General features: G+C 38.4%; 2 protein-coding genes across 3 annotated transcripts in view; both read left to right on the forward strand.

Annotated features, from left to right (window-relative positions):
• The window catches only part of LOC125667552 (uncharacterized), a 32,419-nt gene extending 19,019 nt beyond the window's left edge, over positions 1-13,400 (forward strand). Inside the window, exons 3-5 of one of the 2 annotated variants that reach the window (XR_008797270.1) lie at positions 924-971; positions 5,889-10,541; positions 10,614-13,400. Coding sequence is in view for 1 of the 2 variants with exons in the window: in XM_056145264.1 (XP_056001239.1) it covers positions 924-971; positions 5,889-9,808 (3,968 nt within the window). In the remaining variant the exon portion in view is untranslated. Of the gene's footprint in view, positions 1-923; positions 972-5,888 lie in introns of both variants that reach the window. The other variant, XM_056145264.1, reaches the window with a different exon arrangement.
• Positions 13,401-14,283: 883 nt separating this feature from the next.
• On the forward strand, positions 14,284-19,938 carry LOC130048757 (uncharacterized). The gene is made up of 3 exons (XM_056145803.1): positions 14,284-15,356; positions 17,614-17,925; positions 19,898-19,938. Exons 1-3 carry the CDS (start codon positions 15,101-15,103, stop codon positions 19,936-19,938), a joined length of 609 nt encoding a protein of 202 aa, XP_056001778.1. The 5' UTR covers positions 14,284-15,100.
• Positions 19,939-21,519: the final 1,581 nt, after the last annotated feature.

Consider the following 21,519-nt stretch of genomic DNA (forward strand, 5'->3'; position numbering starts at 1 on the left):
ATCATGGGACCAAAGAAGTTAACATTTACATGAAAGCCTTTTGACATAGCGCAGAGTCAATTAAGTTTGTAAAAATCATGGCATATGGGGGTAGGTTGGGGCTACAGAAGGGATAAAAGTTTTACATATGAATATATAGGGAAACTATATTTACATATAGGCCAAGGTGACTCAGGTTAGCAATATAGCCCATGGATCTCTTATTCTTTGTGCCTGCAGATTTTCATTTGACATTTAGTATATTGCTTTTTCAATTAAATGTAGCATGTTGCACATCAAGTATGGATTTTGTGATTTAAAGGGTTATTACCCTTTGACTTAAAAAAAATAGTACGAATTATCAGTTTTTGGACTCCTTTTTGTACTGTTTGCAGATATTCATAATCATAATTTGTACACTTTTAGTTTGCCTCTACAAAGTTGATAAGAACTAGTGGAGTGGCATCTACACCAGCTTAAAGTTTACATGCAAATTTCTTATTTCTGTAGATTGATTGTATCTTGCTTAACCTCTCACTCGAGAATTTTCACTGATATGGAGACGTCACCAAGACCGACGAAGGGCTTCAATTTTAGGCCTATGCTCAGCACTTAAGGCCATTGAACAGTGAGGGTTCTTTAGCGTGCCACACCTACTGTGACACGTGACATTCATTTTTAAGGTCATCTCCGAGGAGCTGTGATATTCCCACTTGATACCGAGCATTTGGCGATGGAACTGTCACTACTTAGCCTGTTTTAACGACTTAGGTTTGTCGCAGCCAGGATTCGAACCCTGGTCTTCCGCATGCGGGGCGAACGCACTAACCTCTTGGCCACCGCTACTTGTTACATTCATCTTTTCATAAATAAGAGGACATGAATGTGTTTGATTAGATATATTGTGAATAATATAATTTCATTTTATTTTCTTTGTGTTCTAGATAAACTGGAGAAACTGATAAAGTCATCCATTCCCCAAAATGTGAGAGGTATGTCACTACAGAATAGCCACTCATTACTGAATGCATTAAGTTGGAATGTCATTTTATGTTAATGAGTTACAGATTAAGGCCATGACGCTTTCTCTGCATTTATTTACATCAACGTTTTGGTCCTTCAAAAAAAAAAACATTAGAATAATTGATTCAATGTTAATTTCATGATTAAAGACAAAAACATTTAGAAACTATGACATTATTTACAGTGTTTTAGAATGAATATTAGTTGCGTAATAGTGTTTTTAGCTCACCTTTGCTGGAGGCTCAAGTGAGCTTTTCTGATCAAAATCTGTCCTTTGTCGGCGTCGTAATTAAGCTTTGCACTTTTCATCTTTTTCTCCAGAACCACTCGACCAATTTCAACCAAACTTTGCACAAAGCATCTCTAGGTAATGGTAATTCAAGTTTGTTCAAATGAAGGGCCATGCTCCCTTCAAAGGGGAAAGGATCACAGAAATGTAAAATTAGAGTGGGGTCATTTTAAAATCTTCTCAAGAACCACTGGGCCAGAAAATCTGAAATAGGGGATCGAAGTTATTCGTGCAAATATATAAAGATAATCTTTTTAAAAAAGCCTTCTCAAGAACCAATGGGCCAGAAGAGTGGAGATTTACCTGGAAACTTTCATCCTGATTAGAAGTAGATTAAAATTGGCTCAGATCATGGCCCCCAGGGGTAGGGTGGGGCCACAATAGGGGATCAATGCCTGACATGCTGATATATATATATATATATATATATATATATATATATATATATATATACAACGGGGGATGCTTACTCCTCCTAGGCACCTGATCCCACCTCTGGTGTGTGTCCAGGGGTCCGTGTTTGCCCAACTATCTATTTTGTGTTGCTTATAGGAGTTATGAGATTGATCACTGTTCGTTATCTTCACCTTGCATATACAAAGCACTAAATTTACCAACGACACGAACAACCAGATTGCCAAATTTTCGGGACAACCCGTCCCTTCTTCAGGACAAACGAAGATAATTACATAATGTGGCCAATATTAACTGAGAATAATAACAAAAACTACATATAAATACATCTAGCACTACATAAAAACTAATCTACAAAGTTAACATATTTACAACACAGACTAGATGTTTTTGGGGGTTTTAGGCTTGCCAATCAATATTATAAGTGGATCGAATTAGGTCATGCATTATTCGTCCAAAGAGCTGATCCTGAATAATTATAATCTCAAGTGGAACGAGTTAACCATATTGTGTTGACAAGTAAAGCTAACTCGTACCCAGAGATTCTATTTTAACTATGCATTAAGAATAAACAATTTATAACAGATAAAATTAAGAAATAAATATCAGCAAAAAAAAACAAACTATATAAATGAATGAACACTATGAAAAAGAAATAAGAAATGAACAAACATTTAAGAGAAAAAAATAATGTAAATAACAAGTTTGAATGGGTAAGCAAAGTGAACCAACTCCAAACAAAAACAAAGAATAAGCAGCCTAGGAAATTGAATAAATATCAAACATTCCCGTACTGATCATGTCTAGGGTAGACGTGTAAGAAACATAGAATCACGGAAACTGATAAATGGGTACATGTAAGCAATTGGTTATGAAGGTCAAAGTAATTTAGAATGGGGGGGGGGGGATTGTAAACAGAGTTTTTTTGTATTTGACCTTGTATCCATATATATATATATATATATATATATATATATATATTTATATATATATATATATAAAGCACTACATAATCACAAGTAGGTACCGAAAATTTTCGCCCCAGCCCGGGGTCGAATCAGCGACGTACGGCACCCACCGCCTAGCAAGATTGACAAACCAGTGCGTAAGTCCACTCGGCCACAACGACTTCCCTAAAAAAGGAAGCTTTGTTATGCTCCTAAAGCGCTACTTACACACACTGATGCAATCCCACACAGTCGCTGTGTCATTCAGTGTTTAAGATATTTTATAAGGAGAGTGGATCTCTCGATGCAATTGTATAGAATATTTAATATAAAGCACAAACAAACAATTATAACACCCAACCTTACGTTTACCCCTAGGATCTAAACGATACATGTGAAAATCAATTAATTAATATATAAAGCACTAAATAATCACAACTAGGTACTATTGTAATATTGCTATATTTCATTCCAGCACATGTAATGTTCGACTATGTAGTTATTGGTATTCAGCTATGGGAGGCCAACAGAATCACGATTCTATCCCTGTAACTATGTGTTCATAAGTATACAATTACAGCATTTGTTCGTTGTGAGAATGTAAATGTAGAAAATAATGTTAACACTATTATTAGTGCAATGTCAGACCAGTAGGTTTGAACGACTGTAAATGTTGTTACACAATGCATTGATTTTTATATCTGTAGAATGTTAAAATGCGTACATAAAATACATCCTCAAGTATCAACAATCGCAAGCCAAAATAAAAAAGAAATGAAAAAAAAAATTGTCCAAATCATGCCCCCCCCCCCCCCCCCACACACACACCTGGAGGTAGGATGGGGCCGCAAGGGGGAATCAAAGTTTTACATACAAATATAGGGAAAATCTTTAAAAATCTTCTCAGAAACCCTGAGCCAGAAGAGCTGAGATTTACATGAAAGCTTTTTAACATAGTGCAGATTCGAGTTTGTTCAAATCATGGTCCCCGGGGGTAGGATGGAGCCACAATAGGGAATCAAAGTTTTACATACAAATATATAGAAAAAAATCTTCTCAAGAACCACTAAGCCAGAAAAGCTGAGATTAACATGAAAGCTTCCTGATATAGTGCAGATTCAAGTATGTTAAAATCATGGCCCCTAAAGTTCGGGTAGGGCCACAATAGGGAATCAAAGTTTTACATACAAGTATATAGGAAAAACTTTAAAAATCTTCTTCTCAAGTACCACTCGGCCAGAAAAGCTTATATTTACATGAAAGCTTTCTAACATACTGCAGATTCAAGTTTGTTAAAACATGCCTCCTCCCCCCGGGGGGGGGGGGGGTAGGATGAGGCCACAAAGGGGGATCAAAATTTTACATACAAATATAGGGAACATCTTTAAAAATCTTCTTCTCAAGAACCAATGAGCCAGAAGAGGTGAGATTTATGTGAAATCTTTCTGACACAGTGCTGATTTAAGTTTGTTCAAATCATTTCCCCCAAGGTTAGGTTGAGGCCACAATAGGGAATCAAAGTTTTACAGTGAAATATATAGGAAAAGTCTTTAAAAATCTTCTTCTCAAATACCAATGAGGTAGAAGAGCTGAGATTCACACGAACGCTTCCTGACATAATGCAGATTCAAGTTTGTTCAAAGTATGGCCCCGGGGATAGGTTGGGGTCAGAATAGGGGATGGAAGTTTTTTTTACATAGAAATATATACGGAAAATCTTTTCCTCAAGAACTATTGGACCCGAAAAGCTGATATTTACATTAAAGGTTTCTGATATAGTGTAGATTCAGGTTTGTAAAAATCATGACCTTCAGGGATAGGTTGGGCCCACAATAGGAACTAAGGTTTACATGCAAATATATATGGGGAAAGTCTTGAAATATGGGCCAAGGTTACTCAGGTGAGCGATGTGGTCCATGGACCTCTTGTTACTTTTGCGAAACCAAATCCTAAATCTTGGCATGGGGGGGGGGGGCACACACTCTATAGAATTTTCAAAGATTGATGTGATTATGTGACCCATAATAGAATACAATAATTATTTAACTCAATATTTATTATGGATTTAATGTATATAACAGACACTTGCCATCATTTTTCAAATGGGGGAGGGGGGGGGGGGGTGGTGACAGGATGTAAAAATTAAAATCACCAATGATTGCAAACTATTCCATTGTAAGCTTTTCAGAACAAATGACAGATTTACCCATACCCCAAAACATGTTTTAAAGAACAAGGTACGATTGTATACATGAAAAGGCCCAACAAATTTCTCTCTATAAAATGTGTCTGGAATTAACCTTAATCAGCGTTTTAAGAAAGTAAAATATATGCCAGGTATACTATGTCAACAAAATCATTATGGTATTCCTAATTGGATGACATTATGACATCATGAATATGACATTTTCCGCCTTTTTTTCAAAATAAGCCTGAATACTGTCAAATGTCATACATATTATTGCTCAGGAAAAGCTGTGTGCATTTGTCGAGCAAAATGAAGATGTTATATATATATATATATATATATATATATATATATATATATATATATATATATATATATATATATATATTGTGTATTATTTTAAGATGAAAAACATTCTTGAATATGAATTTGCTCGAGGCATGCGCTGAATGTTTTCGGAAAGGAAAACCACCTGAATTTATGAATATTTTCGTTGAAAATGGCATTTTTGCAATTTTATACCAACTTCTAGCTCTCGTCATATGATACAAATCATTTTGCTGATCAAACTGAGCGGATTTTGGGTTTGCTAATCCATTCCTTATTTCAATGTCAGGGTTTGAGCTCCAAGGGAAGTCATCGATATTTTGGGCCAAATGACTTTAGAAACTGTACCTACTTCTTTATATTTATGAAAAACCAAATTACACGTTGACATTAGTTACAATTTTTGTTCAAACATTCTACAGATGATGCATTTAGTAACAACATTTGTAGTCATTCAAACCCACTGGATTTACATTACATTGACAATAATTACTGCAGTTGTCTCGCTACATTTAACATTTTTACATTGATATTTAATATCTTTACATTGATATTTAACATTTCGACATTTACAATTAACATTTTCACATTTATATTTAACATTTCTGCATTTACATTGAACGAATGGTGCATTGTGTAGTTACAAATACACAGTTACAGGGATAGAATATTGACCCTGTTGGCTTTCCATACTTAGTTGCTTCTTCACATGTAATTTCAGAGCAATATGATATTGACGTTGAGAAATGGAGAGAGGAAGACAAGCTTTACTATGAAACCCACAGCTTTCCATCAATGGTGGAGAAAGTGAGGAACCAACCTTGCGTGACGTTTGTTGGTGTGCCTGGGTCCGGGAAGTCTGCAACGACTCACCACATCGCCCTCAAGCTCCAGGAGGAAGGTTACGAAGTTGTACCAGTTGATGAAATCAGAGAGATAAAGCAATACTGTGACACAAAGAATCCACAGGTTTTTGTTATTGATGATGTGGTGGGTGTCTTTGGCCTCCAGAAAAGTAAATTAGATGTGTTGACTGATTATGAAGAGAAAATAACACAGCCTTGCATGGCTAAGTCTAGAACTTTGATGACATGTAGAGAGGCTGTGTTCAATGAGACACTACCTTACAAACCATTCCTTACAAAAGAAGAGACTGTGATTAAGTTACACAGTTCTGATCATGCATTAGACAATCATGACATAAAACAGCTTCTCCAGAAGTATGGTTTGAATGTTAGTCTAATATCACCTGCATTGCTGACATCAACATCTCGCATGTTTCCTCTTCTCTGTAAATTGTTTTCAAAGGAACCAAAATTCCAAGCTCTTAGTTCAAAGTTTTTCCTGAATCCAGTCCAATGTATCATTGATGAACTTGATAATATGCAAAGGCATAACAAACTGAATTATGTAACACTTGTTTTGTGTATGCTAAATGAAAACAGTCTCTCCAAAGATAATCTTGAACATAAAAAGTTTATTGATAAGAAAAAGAAAACTTTGGAAAACTGCAGATTAGAGCTTAACACTGATACTTTCAAGTTTATGGATGCTTTGTCAGCAATGAAAGGGACCTACACAAAACAGTGTGGTGCACAATACATATTTATACATGACTCCATGTTTGAAATATGTGCTTATCAATATGGTAAACAGTTTCCTGACCAAATGTTGCAGTATATGAGTAGTAGTTATATTGCTAATAATGTCAAAACACAGACAAGTGAACCAGGAAATGTTAACAAAGTGAAAGAGAAACAGGGTGATTCTCAACCTATTGAGGGGCATGAGAGTAGTGAAGGTAAAGAGAAGGAAAGCGATGATAAAAACAGTGAGGGAGAGGAATCGTCTGATCTGTGCATAAGGTTATGTGAGGATCAGTACCCACTGTTAGCAGAGAGATTGTACAGAGACATACAGAACATGGAGCTGTATGATGTTTTCAGGAATCAGGTTTTAAAACATCCCCAGGTGTGTCAGGCTTTTATTGGTGTGTTAGAGACAAAGTCATACGCAGAATTAAAAGACTTGTTTCTGTCCAGCCAGGGAGAGGTAGATAAGATAGCGAGTAAACGAGAGCGTGTGGAAGATGAGGGTGAGAGGAGTGAGTGGCAGAGACAGGAGGTGCTGATAGGAAGGAATAAACGAAAGGGAGAAACAAATAGAGAATACAATGTGAGAGTGGTCAGCTGGGTGATTTACTATGGACATCATCAGATATTAGAGTACATAGTACAACAGACTGAACAACACGATGAAGTAAGTGAATTATTTGGGATAACAGAAAATTATCCACATGAATCTAGATGTGAGATGGAGAGATCTGGAATAGATACATGTAATAATCAGAACAATAGGCCTGTAAAACAATCTACATCTGGGATATATACATGTAATGCAAAGGGAAATGAAATCAATAGGCTTGTAGAACAATGTAGATTACTCTTATTGAGTTGTTATAGTGGTGATGTACAGACAGTCAGAGTTCTGCTTCCTCTCTGTAAAAAAGCAATCAATGGGATAGGTGGGATCTGTAGAGGTATTTATTGGAATCGTGATACACCTCTTACTACTGCATGTTATAGAGGACATGTGAGTATAGTGAAGGAGCTGGTGAAGGAAGGGGCTGGTGTCAATCTACAGGATATCAAGGGGAATACAGGACTGATATCTGCATGTAAGGGAGGACATGTGAGTATAGTGGAGGAGCTGGTGAAGGCAGGGGCTGATGTCAATCTACTAGGTAAGTACAGCAATACACCACTGATAGCTGCATGTAAAGAAGGACATGTGAGTATAGTGGAGGAGCTGGTGAAGGCGGGGGCTGATATCAATATACAGGGTCATTGCAGGAATACACCACTGATAGCTGCATGTGATGGAGGACATGTGAGTATAGTGGAGGAGCTGGTGAAGTCAGGGGCTAATGTCAATCTACAGGATACATGGAGGAATACACCACTGATAGTTGCATGTGAGGGAGGACATGTAAGTATAGTGGAGGAGCTGGTGAAGGCAGGGGCTAATGTCAATCTACAGGATGATGACGGGAATACACCACTGATAGCTGCATGTAATGGAGGTCATGCGAGTATAGTGGAGGAGCTGGTGAAGGCGGGGGCTGATATCAATCTACAGGATAGGGGAGGGAATACACCACTGGAAGCTTCATGTAAGGGAGGACATGTAAGTATAGTGGAGGAGCTGGTGAAGGCGGGAGCTGATGTCAATCTACAGGATAGGGGAGGGAATACACCATTAATAGCTGCATGTAACGAAGGACATTTGAGTATAGTGGAAGAGCTGGTGAAGGCGGGGGCTGATATCAATCTACAGGATATTAAGGGGAATACACCACTGATATCTGCATGTGAGAGAGGACATGTAACTATAGTGGAGGAGCTGGTGAAGGCAGGGGTTGATGTCAATCTACAAGATAACAGTATACAGGGGAAGACAGCACTGATATCTGCATGTGAGGGAGGACATGTAAGTATAGTGGAGGAGCTGGTGAAGACGGGGGCTGATGTCAATCTACAGGATAGGGGAGGGAATACACCACTGATAGCTGCATGTAACGAAGGACATGTGCGTATAGTGGAGGAGCTGGTGAAGGCGGGGGCTGATGTCAATCTACAGGATGATATCGGGATTACACCACTGATAGCTGCATGTAAGAGTGGACATGTGCGTATAGTGGAGGAGCTGGTGAAGGCGGGGGCTGATGTCAATCTACAGGATGATATCGGGATTACACCACTGATAGCTGCATGTAAGAGTGGACATGTGAGTTTAGTGGAGGAGCTGGTGAAGGCTGGGGCTGATGTCAATCTACAGGATAGGGGAGGGAATACACCACTGATAGCTGCATGTAACGAAGGACATGTGAGTATAGTCGAGGAGCTAGTGAAGGCGGGGGCTGATGTCAATATACAGGATAGGGGAGGGAATACACCACTGCTAGTTGCATGTGAAGGAGGACATGTAAGTACAGTGGAGGAGCTGGTGAAGGCGGGGGCTGATGTCAATATACAGGATATTAAGGGGAATACAGCACTGATATCTGCATGTGAGGGAGGACATGTAAGTATAGTGGAGGAGCTAATGAAGGCGGAGGCTGATATCAGTATACAGGATATTAAGGGCAATACAGCACTGATATCTGCATGTGAGGGAGGACATGTGCGTATAGTGGAGGAGCTGGTGAAGGCGGGGGCTGATATCAATCTACAGGATATTGAGGGGAATACACCACTGATATCTGCATGTGAGGGAGGACATGGAAGTATAGTGGAGGAGCTGGTGAAGGCGGGGGCTGATATCAATCTACAGGATATTGAGGGGAATACACCACTGATATCTGCATGTGAGGGAGGACATGTAAGTATAGTGGAAGAGGTGGTGAAGGCGGGGGCTGATGTCAATATACAGGGTAATTGCAGGAATACAGCATTGATAGCTGCATGTGAGAATGGACATGTGAGTATAGTGAAGGAGCTGGTGAAGGCGGGGGCTGATGTCAATTTACAGGATACATGGAAGAATACACCACTGAGAGCTGCATGTTGTAGAGGACATGCGAGTATAATGGAGGAGCTGGTGAAGGCGGGGGCTAAGGATAGACGGGGGATACACCACTGATAACTGGATGTGAGGGAGGACATGTGAGTATAGGGGAGGAGCTAGTGAAGGCGGGGGCTGATGTCAATCTACAGGATAGATGGGGGAATATACCACTGATAGCTGCATGTTATAGAGGACATGTGAGTATAGCGAAGGAGCTGGTGAAGGCGGGGAGTGATGTTAATCTACAGGATATTAAAGAGAATACACCACTGATATCTGCAGTAAGAAAATTCCCGTTATCAATGGTGAAATGTCTAGTGGAACATGGAGCTGACTGGGTAACTCAGGTTGTTGATATCGATGTGTCAGCAGTATATAAAGCATTAATACTGAACAAAACAGATATAATGAAATATCTCATACAGGAACAAAATAAAATCACTCCAAGTCAATGTAACGGAAATGTACACCTATTTAACTGTCTGGTGGACATCAGACATGCTGGAGTTAAAACAGACAGTAGGGATGATGTGGTGCTGACAGACAGATCAGTGTGGTGTATGGATAGATGGGGAGATATGTGGGAGACAATCAGTGAGAGAGACTGTGATGTACTGAGGCGTCTGTTGTGTGTGGGTCTGGATGTCAATCAGTCAATACAGTTATATGATATGTTCAATGATTACAAGCCTGGTGTGACACCTCTATTGTATACACTGATTGATGAGAATGGTATTAATGTTAGTCAAATAATGGAGAAGGTGGGGATCCTACTGGGGGCGGGGGCGGACGTCAATATCAGGGTGAGGTATAGAGAGTATAACACTGTGTTAGACTGGGAGGGGATTTGTGAGTATGATTATATGTTAGACAGGGCGAGGTATAGAGAGTATGACTCTGTGTTAGACAGGGAGGGTGTGTCTGTTCTAGAGAGGACGAGGCTACTGGTGTGTAAGTACAGTAATAGTGAAAAATAATTTGACAGAGAGTACAAAGTTTCAGAGTGCAAGAAAGTGATGCGTGAAATAAAGAAACATGTTAGAAGATACTTTGTATAGTTCCTGATAGAATTGTAGAGAGATGTTGTTACTGAGTACAAGAGATAAAGAAACATGTCAGAAGACACTCTGTATAATCCCTGATAGAATTGTAGAGAGATGTTGTTACTGAGTACAAGAGATAAAGAAACATGTCAGACGACACTCTGTATAGTCCCTGATAGAATTATAGAGAGGTGTTGTTCTGAGTACAAGAGAGTGATGTGTGAGATAAAGAAACATGTCAGAAGACACTCTGTATAATCCCACATAGAATTGTAGAGAGATGTTGTTACTAAGTACAAGAGATAAAGAAACATGTCGGAAGACACCCTGTTTTGTCCCTGATAGAAATTAAGAGAAATGTGTTACAGTACCTGCAACGTTATTCTTGACATTCCTATCGTGCTCTATCGTGCGTGTATCCTATCGTATCGTGCGTGTATCCTATCGTATCGTGCGTGTATCCTATCCTATCGTGTATCAGATTTTCCGTTTTCTATCGTGTTTTGCGTTTATCAGGTCTATCGTGTATCGTGTTTTGCGTGTATCAGGTTTTCCGTTTATCGTGAAAATCGTTTATCGTGTAGCTTCGGAAACTATCGGGATCGTATATAAAATATAATGAAAAAGTACGATACTTTCCGAAACCTTTATTCGTTTTGCTAAAGAAGCTATTTTTAGGAATCGAGGAAAGACGGTATATTTGAAGGAGAACATAAAGTTGTCGATTTTAAGGCAGAAGAAGAGCTATTTGTCTGTCCAGAGAGAGAGTGAAAATTTATCACAATTTAATTCTAAGTAGTCTGGAAAGTAGGACAGTAAACCGAGCACAGTAAATCTGAAAGCTCCTTCTGAAGTTCATAAACATTTGTTTGTCTAGAAACAGTTATTTGTAATTAACACTAACAGAAGAATAGGGAGTTCCGATTTGAAAGGAAAAATCAGTAAATTACATTGTTTATCACATACATGTATATTTTAATAATGGCTCTTTTTCTTCCGATTTTTTTTCACGTGTATGCTACTTATATAGCAACTGCTGAACTTGTGCGCGTCCTTATATCTGATTTTGTGTATCACCCGTGTTTTGACAGCTAACATTCTCAGGGACATTGTATTTCACACATTTAGAAGATTAAGTTTTAAAAGGGTGCAAGGGTGTTGCATCCCCCAAAATTCTGCTCAACTGGGCACGATTCCGCTGTCATCGTTGTTTTTTGTTTATACCTTGTACATGTACACATGTACCAATACTCGTACGTGTAGATACTGGAAATTTATGTTGGTTTTGATGATGATTTGAATTTTTTTGTACACACTAAGCGTTTCAAAATTGCGAATTTAAAACAAGCCGGGTTTTGTTTATGTTTTTTAAACAGTATATTTATGTTTTGTTAACAAAATATCAATTCAAATAAATATGTTCCAATTACTTATGACTATCAATTATCAATCATAGTGTAAAAATATCTAACAGGTGTAGTACGGTTGATTTTTTTTAAAGCGGTCGTTATGAAAATAACTTGAGATGTTGAATGAGCCGTGAACTTAGAGCTTGATGCAAAATAACCCCCTCCTCGCTACACGCACAATATTACTTGGTTTTATTTCATATTCAAGGTAATATACATTAGCATAAGAGAACTACTGAAGCATGATATCACTACATTATACTACATTTAGTTAATTCCCTGTATAATCTATATATTAAACATTAGGTGACAATATAAGTTTTAGAATCATTGGCTGATAAAGTTCATATAGATATCAAATAATGAATTCAATGCCGTATATATTTTATTTTTATTTTTTTTAGATTTTAGCTGTGATGGCATTAAAAAAAAAACAAAAAAAACGTACGACCGTGGATTAAAGAAATTATATGGTACAAAACCGATCAATGTTTTAAACAAATGTTACCGCGACGGGGACAGGTAGCTGATAGTCATCCCGCGATGAGAACGCGGTTTTCCTGAGTTACCTATAGATTACCGCGTTAGATTTTTTCCCATCGCGAGAACACGGGAAACAAGAAATCCGCTTTGTCCGTAATGTAGGTATATAATGAACATTGAAATCCTTCAATATTATTATCAACATAATGTAAACATAATGTAATTATGTTGTAGGTAACAAAATTTCGTTCCGTCTAAACCGTTTCTAAATTTACAACATTTCTATCAGGTTTTCCGTTTATCGTGAAGATCGTTTATCGTGTTTTGTGTTTATCAGGTCTATCGTGAAGATCGTTTATCAGGTTTTGCGTTTATCAGGTTTATCGTGTATCCTATCGTATCGTGCGTGTATCCTATCGTATCGTGCGTGTATCCTATCCTATCGTGCGTGTATCGTGTTCTATCGTTTATCATGTCAAGAATAACGTTGCGGGTACTGTACTTTGTCAGTAGATGTGGTGAGTATAAAACCCAGTAGGTTACCAGTATCTTTGTACATAATAAAATTTACTAGAGTGTACGCCCGCTCATCTCTCTCGTTGTTTCCATTTGTTTGTGTACAGTAATATAGTGTTTCACATGTATCTATTCTGTAAATATTGGAACCTTTCTGAAAATACCGGTATGCTGAATAAAATCTGTGATTAATATTAAATGTTCACAGCGACAGTTTATTGTCTTAGTCATTGATTATAATTAAGTGGACCGCCGTGGTGTTCTGGAGGTAGAGCAATTGCCCTGCATGCAAGAGGTCGGGGTTCAAATCCCGTCCGCGTGAGATTTAAGGTCGCTCACTACACTAAAGCTTATACTCTGTATGACATCACATCACAAGATGGCAATTATGTTTTGTGAAATTATTTGTATCGATCGATTTGTTTGTCTATCATCGAAGCTCAGTAGTTGAAAGAATTTGTTTTTAAAATCATGTTTTTATCTAAATTTGTATATATTTTGCCTTTTTGGCATATATACTTGTATATTATCATATTTTTATGCCCCCGAGATCGAAGATCGGGGGGCATGTTGTTTTTGTCCTGTCTGTCATTCTGTCACTGTCTGAAACTTTAACTTGCTAAGAACTTTTGAACAGTAAGTGATAGAGCTTTGATATTTCACATGAGTATTCCTTGTGACAAAAACCTTTCCGTGGGTACCAACGTGTTTGACCCTGTGACGTTGACCTTGGAATTTGACCTACTTTTTGAAAACTTTAACTTTGCTAATAACTTTTGAACAGTAAGTGATAGAGGTTTGATATTTCATATAATATTTCTTGTGACAAGACCTTTTCGTGGGTACCAACGTGTTTGACCCTGTGACGTTGACCTTGGAGTTTGACCTGCTTTTTGAAAACTTTAACCTTGCTAATAACTTCTGAACAATAAGTGATAGAGCTTTTATATTTTACATGAGTATTCCTTGTGTCAAGACCTTTCCGTGGGTACCAACATTTTTACCCTGTGATTTTGACCTTGGAATTAGATCTACTTTTTGAAAACTTTAACCTTGCTAATAACATTTGAACAGTAAGAGATAGAACTTTGATATTTCACATGAGTATTCCTTGTTACAAGATATTTCCGTTGGTATTGAACCTTTTGACCTTGACATTTGACCTACTTTTAATTTTTTTTTTTACATTGGTCATAACTTCTGAATGGTAAATATTAGAGCTTTCATATTGTATATGAGCATTTCTTTTGAGAAGATCTTTCTACTGGTACCAAAATATTTGCCCTTGTGACATTGGCCATCTTTGGAATTGGCCATTATCGGGGGTACATATTTGTGTTTCACAAACACATCTTATTTATAATTAATCAGAGTTAACTCCTTAGAGTTCACTCCTTTTATGCCGACCAGCAACTCATCATCAACATATATAAAGAAAGATAACTCTCATGTAATGAAAGTGACATGCACGTCTTCAGTACATGCTTACAAGAGCATGTGTAACGAGGAAGCTTCCTTTTCCAACTTGTAGCTGCTGCGATTAAGACGTGTTTAACATTCGAATCTGCAGGCAATCTCTAATGCGTATCCTTGTCGACACCAACAACGGTCTCACTTGTAGGTATACTGTAGGTAAAACTGGACAGTACGGTAGGTCCCTAATTTTCCTTTTTAGTTCGATGATGCTGCATTGAATTCCTGATGTTTGCTTAAGCCTGCGTCTGAGTTTCGGTCATGCCTCATGGCGTCGCCATTTTGAAAAAACGTGCGAATTCAATTTCATTTACAATTTAGCTATTAGTTATCAATTAATAAGTATTAATTACAATTTCCTTTATGATTACTGGAGTTAGATATAATTATAAATATAAACAGATACATGTATATATAATTTATAAAAGTTACTGTAGTTCATCATGATCCGAGTTAAACGGAGGGCCAGGAACGCTCCATATATTGGTCCAGTGGCTGGGACTAGAGGAGCCGCATCCAGGACTACGACGGCTCACGCCTCAGCCAGACCTACAACGGTGACAACTCACATGGCCACTGACCTCCCTACTCAGCCTAGCCTGCCAGTTATCCCTCTAAGCACTCCGCCAGTTGTGGACCCTCATCAACAGGTTATGGCTAACTTCCCAATTAATGAAAACAGGGGAGAACAAATTTCAGGTGAAAATGTTACCAATACCATGCACTCTTATCATGAGCCTGCCATAGCACCACTAGTTAGTGTTGGCGACGAGTTGGCCGTTCACATTGAACAATCAAGGAAAAAATTTGGAACCGAGATTACATTGAATTATGTAAGTTAATACAGTCTGAATTTGAAATTTCCAATGAACAACGGGTTTCAGTTGTCAATGGCCAGCTTGTCATCCAACCAAAAAATCCACCTAAACGAATTACATCAATACATACTTGGACAGATGCATTTTTAATCTTCGCAAGTATATACTTAACGAGGCACCCTGTTGATCTCCAGGGCATCCTCAAGTATATGCACATAGTTAGACTGGCAGCAAACAGATCAGTTAGTGGGTGGATCGAATATGATAGGCAATTCAGGCTACGCCTGTCAATGAATCCCAACATTTCCTGGGGTTCCGTTGATGCTGAGCTATGGCTCTTGTTTATTTCTAACCAAAGCCAGTCACCCCCACTCAACCGACCCATAAATGTTTCGACTTTAACTTTAAGGGTTCATGCCTTCGCCAGCCCTGTAATTACCTCCACTTGTGCATGTATTGTAATAAGTCGCATCCTAGACTACATTGTTGGGTCAATCAAAGTAATCCATCTCCTCAGGCTAACATCCCAAACCCAACATCCAACCCTCAACCCAGGCAACCGTTAAGTCAGCACAATTTTCGTCCCTTCAACCCCCGAGCACAATCCAATTCCCATCAACGTCAAAGAAATATGGGACCTAGGTTTAACACCCATTAATCATTCCATTTTGAAAAATTACCTTCGTGATCATCCTGATACTCAGTTAGTCCAGCACGTTGTGAATGGTTTTAGACACGGTTTCAGTTTAAATTACACAGGATTAAGACTCTTGGTTTCGGCAAAAAATTTGAAATCTGCAACTCAGCATCAGGTAGAATTACTCCAGATAATTCGTAAAGAAATTAGTTTAGGTCGTATGGCTGGTCCTTTTCATCATCGTCCTTTGTCAAATTTAAGGTGCAACCCAGTTGGGGTTTTGCCTAAAAAAGATGGGAGTTGGCGACTAATCACCAACTTGTCTGCTCCAATTGGAAATAGTGTAAATGAGTTTATCGACCCGAAATTGTGTTCAGTTGCTTATGCATCATTTGATCAGGCTATCCAAATGATTCAAAGGTTAGGGCAGGGGGCATTATTGTGCAAAATGGATTTATCTAGTGCCTTTAGGTTGTTACCAGTACATCCTGCTGATTTTTCTTTGTTGGGTATTTGTGTAGGTGATCAATTCTTCATTGATAAATGCATGTCATTCGGTTGCTCTATTGCTTGCGCAACTTTTGAGAAGTTTTCCTCATTACTACATTGGATAGTAGCTACCCAATCACACAACAGTAATATTATTCATTACCTCGACGATTTCTTGTTTGTTGGTAAGCCATTGTCTGATCATTGTTATAACCTCTCTCTAGTTTTCAGACAAACTTGTAGAGCAATCGGGGTTCCAATCAATGACAAAAAAACTGAGGGTCCAACTACCAAACTTACATTTCTAGGTTTGGGCATTGACACAATTAGCCAAACAATCTTCATCCCTGAACAGAAGTGCATTGAGCTCAAACAAGCCTTGGTCTATTTATCGTCGTCCAAGAAGGTCACACTTACACAAATGCAGTCTTTGTGTGGTTCTTTAATTTTTTTTGCAAAGGCAGTCCCAGGTAGTCGGGCATTCAACCGTCGATTTTATAATTCTACCATTGGTATCCGTAAACCACACTTTCGACTTCGTGTTACAATAGGCATGAAACAAGATGCAAGGGTTTGGTTAGACTTCCTTGAAAACTTCAATGGCCGTGCTCCATTTCCAGATCTCCTATGGTCATCAAATACTGTGTTAAACCTATTTACGGATAGCTGCGCATCTTGCGGAGGCGGTGCATTTTACAACAGTTGGCTTGTTATTAAGTGGCCTAGTACCTGGGACTCTCAGGTTCTCCGAGACATAACATTCCTCGAGTTAGTTCCTATTCTGTGCGCATTCTGTGTATGGGCGGGTAGCTTTGAGTCTAAGAAATTGTTACTACATACAGACAATTTGGCTGTGGTCCACATCTTAAATTCACAATCGAGCAAATCGGAGAGGGTCATGCAGTTAGTACGCCCATTAGTGCTGCTCTGCTTAAGACACAATATACAAATAAAAGCGGTTCATATTCCTGGATGTCGGAATTCCATTGCTGATGCTATTTCTCGCTTTCAGTGGGACCGCTTCAAATCCCTTGCCCCACAGGCAGAGAAATATCCGTCACGGATACCTCCAGCAATATGGCAAGTCTTGAGTATCGAATAGAAGCACTTTTAGCAGCAGCAGTTTCCAAAAACACCGCGACTACTTATAGCAGGGATCTAGACTCATTTACAGAATTTCGATCTAAGTACAACCTTCCATCATATTGGCCACCTTCTGTGGACCAAATTGTTTATTACTTAGCTTATCTACCAGCAAAGAACATATCATTTTCCACAGCAAAATGCTACTTAAGCGGGCTAAGTTACCATTTGCAAATTCAAGGTAAAGAAGACACAACTAAAGTTTTCATTGTTAAGAAGATGTTAGAAGGCATGCATCGTTTAAACCCATTAAAGGACATAAGGGCACCTATTTCGTTGCCCCTATTAAATCGGGTTACATTGGCACTTCCTTCAGTCTGTAAAAATTATTACGAGGCAACGTTGTTTACTGTTGCTTTTCATTTTGCCTTCTTTGCATTACTTAGAGTTAGCGAGCTAACAGTCTCTACAAACACTTCATACGCAATTTCCATTCATGATCTTGGGTTCTATAATAAACAAATTCAACTGCGTATTAGGGGTTCGAAGACTGATCAGTATGCAGTGGGTTCCATTGTTCAGATAGATCTCAATCAGGAAACCTCTACACTATTTCAATCGTTACAACATTATCTGCACTCTAGACCAACATCACCTGGCCCTTTATTACTCCACCTAAACGGTAAGTCACTCACTTCTTATCAGTTTACTTCAATCTTGCACAAAGCATTACGTTTCATTCAAGTCGACACATCTACTTTTAAATCCCATTCATTTAGAATAGGGGGTGCATACCATATGCATCTCTCGGGGGTCCCAGAAGAACATATCAAAATTAAGGGTAGATGGAAGTCTAACGCAGTTAAATCCTATATTCGTGTATGAATTGTCATTATAGGCTTGGTGCTTGCAACATTATACTGGTAACTAACAGTATGTTAAGTTTGCAGGTATCCACACAGTCGTATGGATAGTCGGATCATCTTTGATATATCATGCATGTAACTACACTAAACCCTATTTTGGTAATCAGCACCTCAACCTACTATCCAAGAACATTGCCATTAGATGGTTTGGTCAGAGGGGCATGACCTGGGAGCATATGGAATCTAAGATCCAAAGGCTAGTTGTTCAATTTGGTCCTCCCGATGTTTTGATGTTACATTGCGGTGGTAATAGCATCGGGACCATGTCACTTAGACAATTGCAAAGATTTATGAAGCAAACCATGTATACACTTTATCAATTATTGGCAAATTGCAGATTCATTTGGTCTGAAATCTTGCCTCGTACTTATTATCGTCATATGTTCTCATTCAATTCAGCAGAAATGTCCCACAATAGAATAAATAGTGCAATGAGTGCATTTATTATTCAACGGGGTGGGGGTTATATTTCGTACCCTGATCTCAAATCATGTTTCCCGGTCTTGTTTCGAGACGGGGTACACTTAACTGACATTGGTCAAACTATATTCCTGAACACCATTCAGGGGAGCCTTTTCACTATTATTAGGGAGGGGGTTCAGCACTTTTCGCCTCGAGCAGTTAATTGAGGTCAGTTGATCCATACTGGGCAGTTCGTCATGGCAGGGGCCAAAATTTGCAGCATGTGGCTGATGTCTTTGCGCACCTTGCTTCACTGCAGGTACTCGTCGACATGTGGCCGAATTTTGAACTTTGAAGCCTGCCCTAGATTTCTGTTGTTTTCCAGGGTCTGGGGCCAATAATTGGGCTTCTGTCATTTTCTCATTTTCATTGATATTGCTATGCCATACACTGTTGACAAAGTCGGTGTAGCTCATTGTCGTTGTACATTATTGGTGTTTATATTTGTCATTGATTCACCTTGTATACTCATTTGTCATAACTCGTGGCACCGTTGTTATTGTCAAGAATTTGCTCTCTATATATAAAGCCATGACAAAAACTGCCAAATCAGTCTTGGGTTGATGTGTCGTCATCAATCAATTTGTATTGATTTGAGAAACTATTTCTGGGTGTAGTGAGCCAACTTAAGTCGTTAAAACAAGTAGTGACAATTCCGTTGCTAAACTCTCGGCATCCAGTTTGAATGACATGGGTCCTTGGAGACTGTATTTTTTTTTGTATATCGGACACTTGAAATAAATAATAATTGGACTGATTAAATACATTACAAGTGTGTTACATCTTTCCCTTTTAAATTTCGTACTAATTGAATTTTAATTTCAGGTAAATACCAGCTTAGTATAGTGTCTCCCTCAAGAAAATGAGTCCCAGTCAGATTGTATGCCTGTTCTGGGAGGGGGGGGGGGAGGGGGCAATACATAAAGCCAGGGTAGCTCTTCACATAACACCCCCATGTAAGCTAAGATTAAACAGACTTATTGACACTTTGTCTTTTTGTCTACATACCAGTGGTGCTAGTAAATACATTCAAGTAAACAAACTGAATCCTAGAATTTGTTAGTTGAAGGTTCCCCTTAAAGTTTTCAGTGATAAGAAATCCATGTGCTTAAAACGTTAAGAGACACACACAGATTACATGTACCTTGAAATTTCAAACAATATATCCCGTACGTAAGGGTGAGACCTCCAATGTTTAGTCCACTCCTTTATTCTAAAGCCCCATGTAGACTAATATGCATTTTCACAGGCTTAAATGTATATACATGTATCAACTATGGTTGACTAATGTTGGTGTGCATTTTTAGATTCATACTGTCACAGTCGGTGTGTCTAAAAATTAGATTATAGAGAACTTGTACCCTATGATGAAACTAAAGTTGGTTATTCAATATGTACTCTTTTATAGAATGTAGTATCACCCTTTCTTTGTTAATGTGTAGAGGGTCCTGAACAAAAATATACCAAAAATACAGCTCAGATGAAGATTAAAACATTGTATGTGTACCAAAATTAAAGTACAGATGAAAAAAAAAACGCGGCGGTTTTACCCCTTGGTCCCCAAGCAGGGCTTTTCCCTGGACTCATTGGAGCCTTGAAGATAACCACTAGGCCCCTGAGGATTAGTCTCTCTCCCCTCCTATACTGAAGTCCTGCATCTACCCCTGGGGGTTGTACTAATTACATATGTATGGGTATATTTTACATTCGGGCTGGTTTTATTAAATGATAATTTGAGTATATAGATTGAGGAGGGGGGGGGGGGGTGCTACACCACTAACCTTGATTTGCATGACCCCCCTCCTTTCCGTTTTTATGTGTTTATAGTGTCAGTTATACTCTCAATTCTTATTACAATTTCTTTATAGCTAGAATTTTAGAATTTTAGTGTAGAAAATACCATATCCGTTATTGGTACTAGATAATTTCTTTATATTTAAAATGTTAGTGCAAAAAAAAATACCACATCCGTTATTGATACTAGACAATTTCTTTATAACTAGAATTTCAGCGTAGAAAATACCACAACCATTGTTAGTACTAGACAATTTCTATAAAACTAGAATTTTAGTGTAGAAAATACCATATCTGTTATTGGTACTAGACAATTTCTATATAACTAGGGTTTTAGTGAAGAAAACATGTGACGGTTTATTTACAATGGATACAGTTTAATCGGTTAATGATTACATTTTATCAAATTATGTCAAAGTAGTTCATCCAATGGAGAGATTGCTGGAATAAGGGAAACCAGCCCCCATCCTACCACCACAAGAAAACTTTCGTGCAACTGGGTCCAGGATAGGATTACCCTTGATACAGTTTTCAAGGGCATATGGAAAGGGTGGGGGTCAATGAAAATGTACCAAATCGAGGCAGTCTACTTACAGTCAAGTTGATGGTACAGGGGTTTCAACAGTCTCGTTTAAAGTCAGTATTTCGTAAAT

The sequence above is a fragment of the Ostrea edulis genome, chromosome 7, assembly GCF_947568905.1.
Source record: "Ostrea edulis chromosome 7, xbOstEdul1.1, whole genome shotgun sequence".
Taxonomy (NCBI): domain Eukaryota; kingdom Metazoa; phylum Mollusca; class Bivalvia; order Ostreida; family Ostreidae; genus Ostrea; species Ostrea edulis.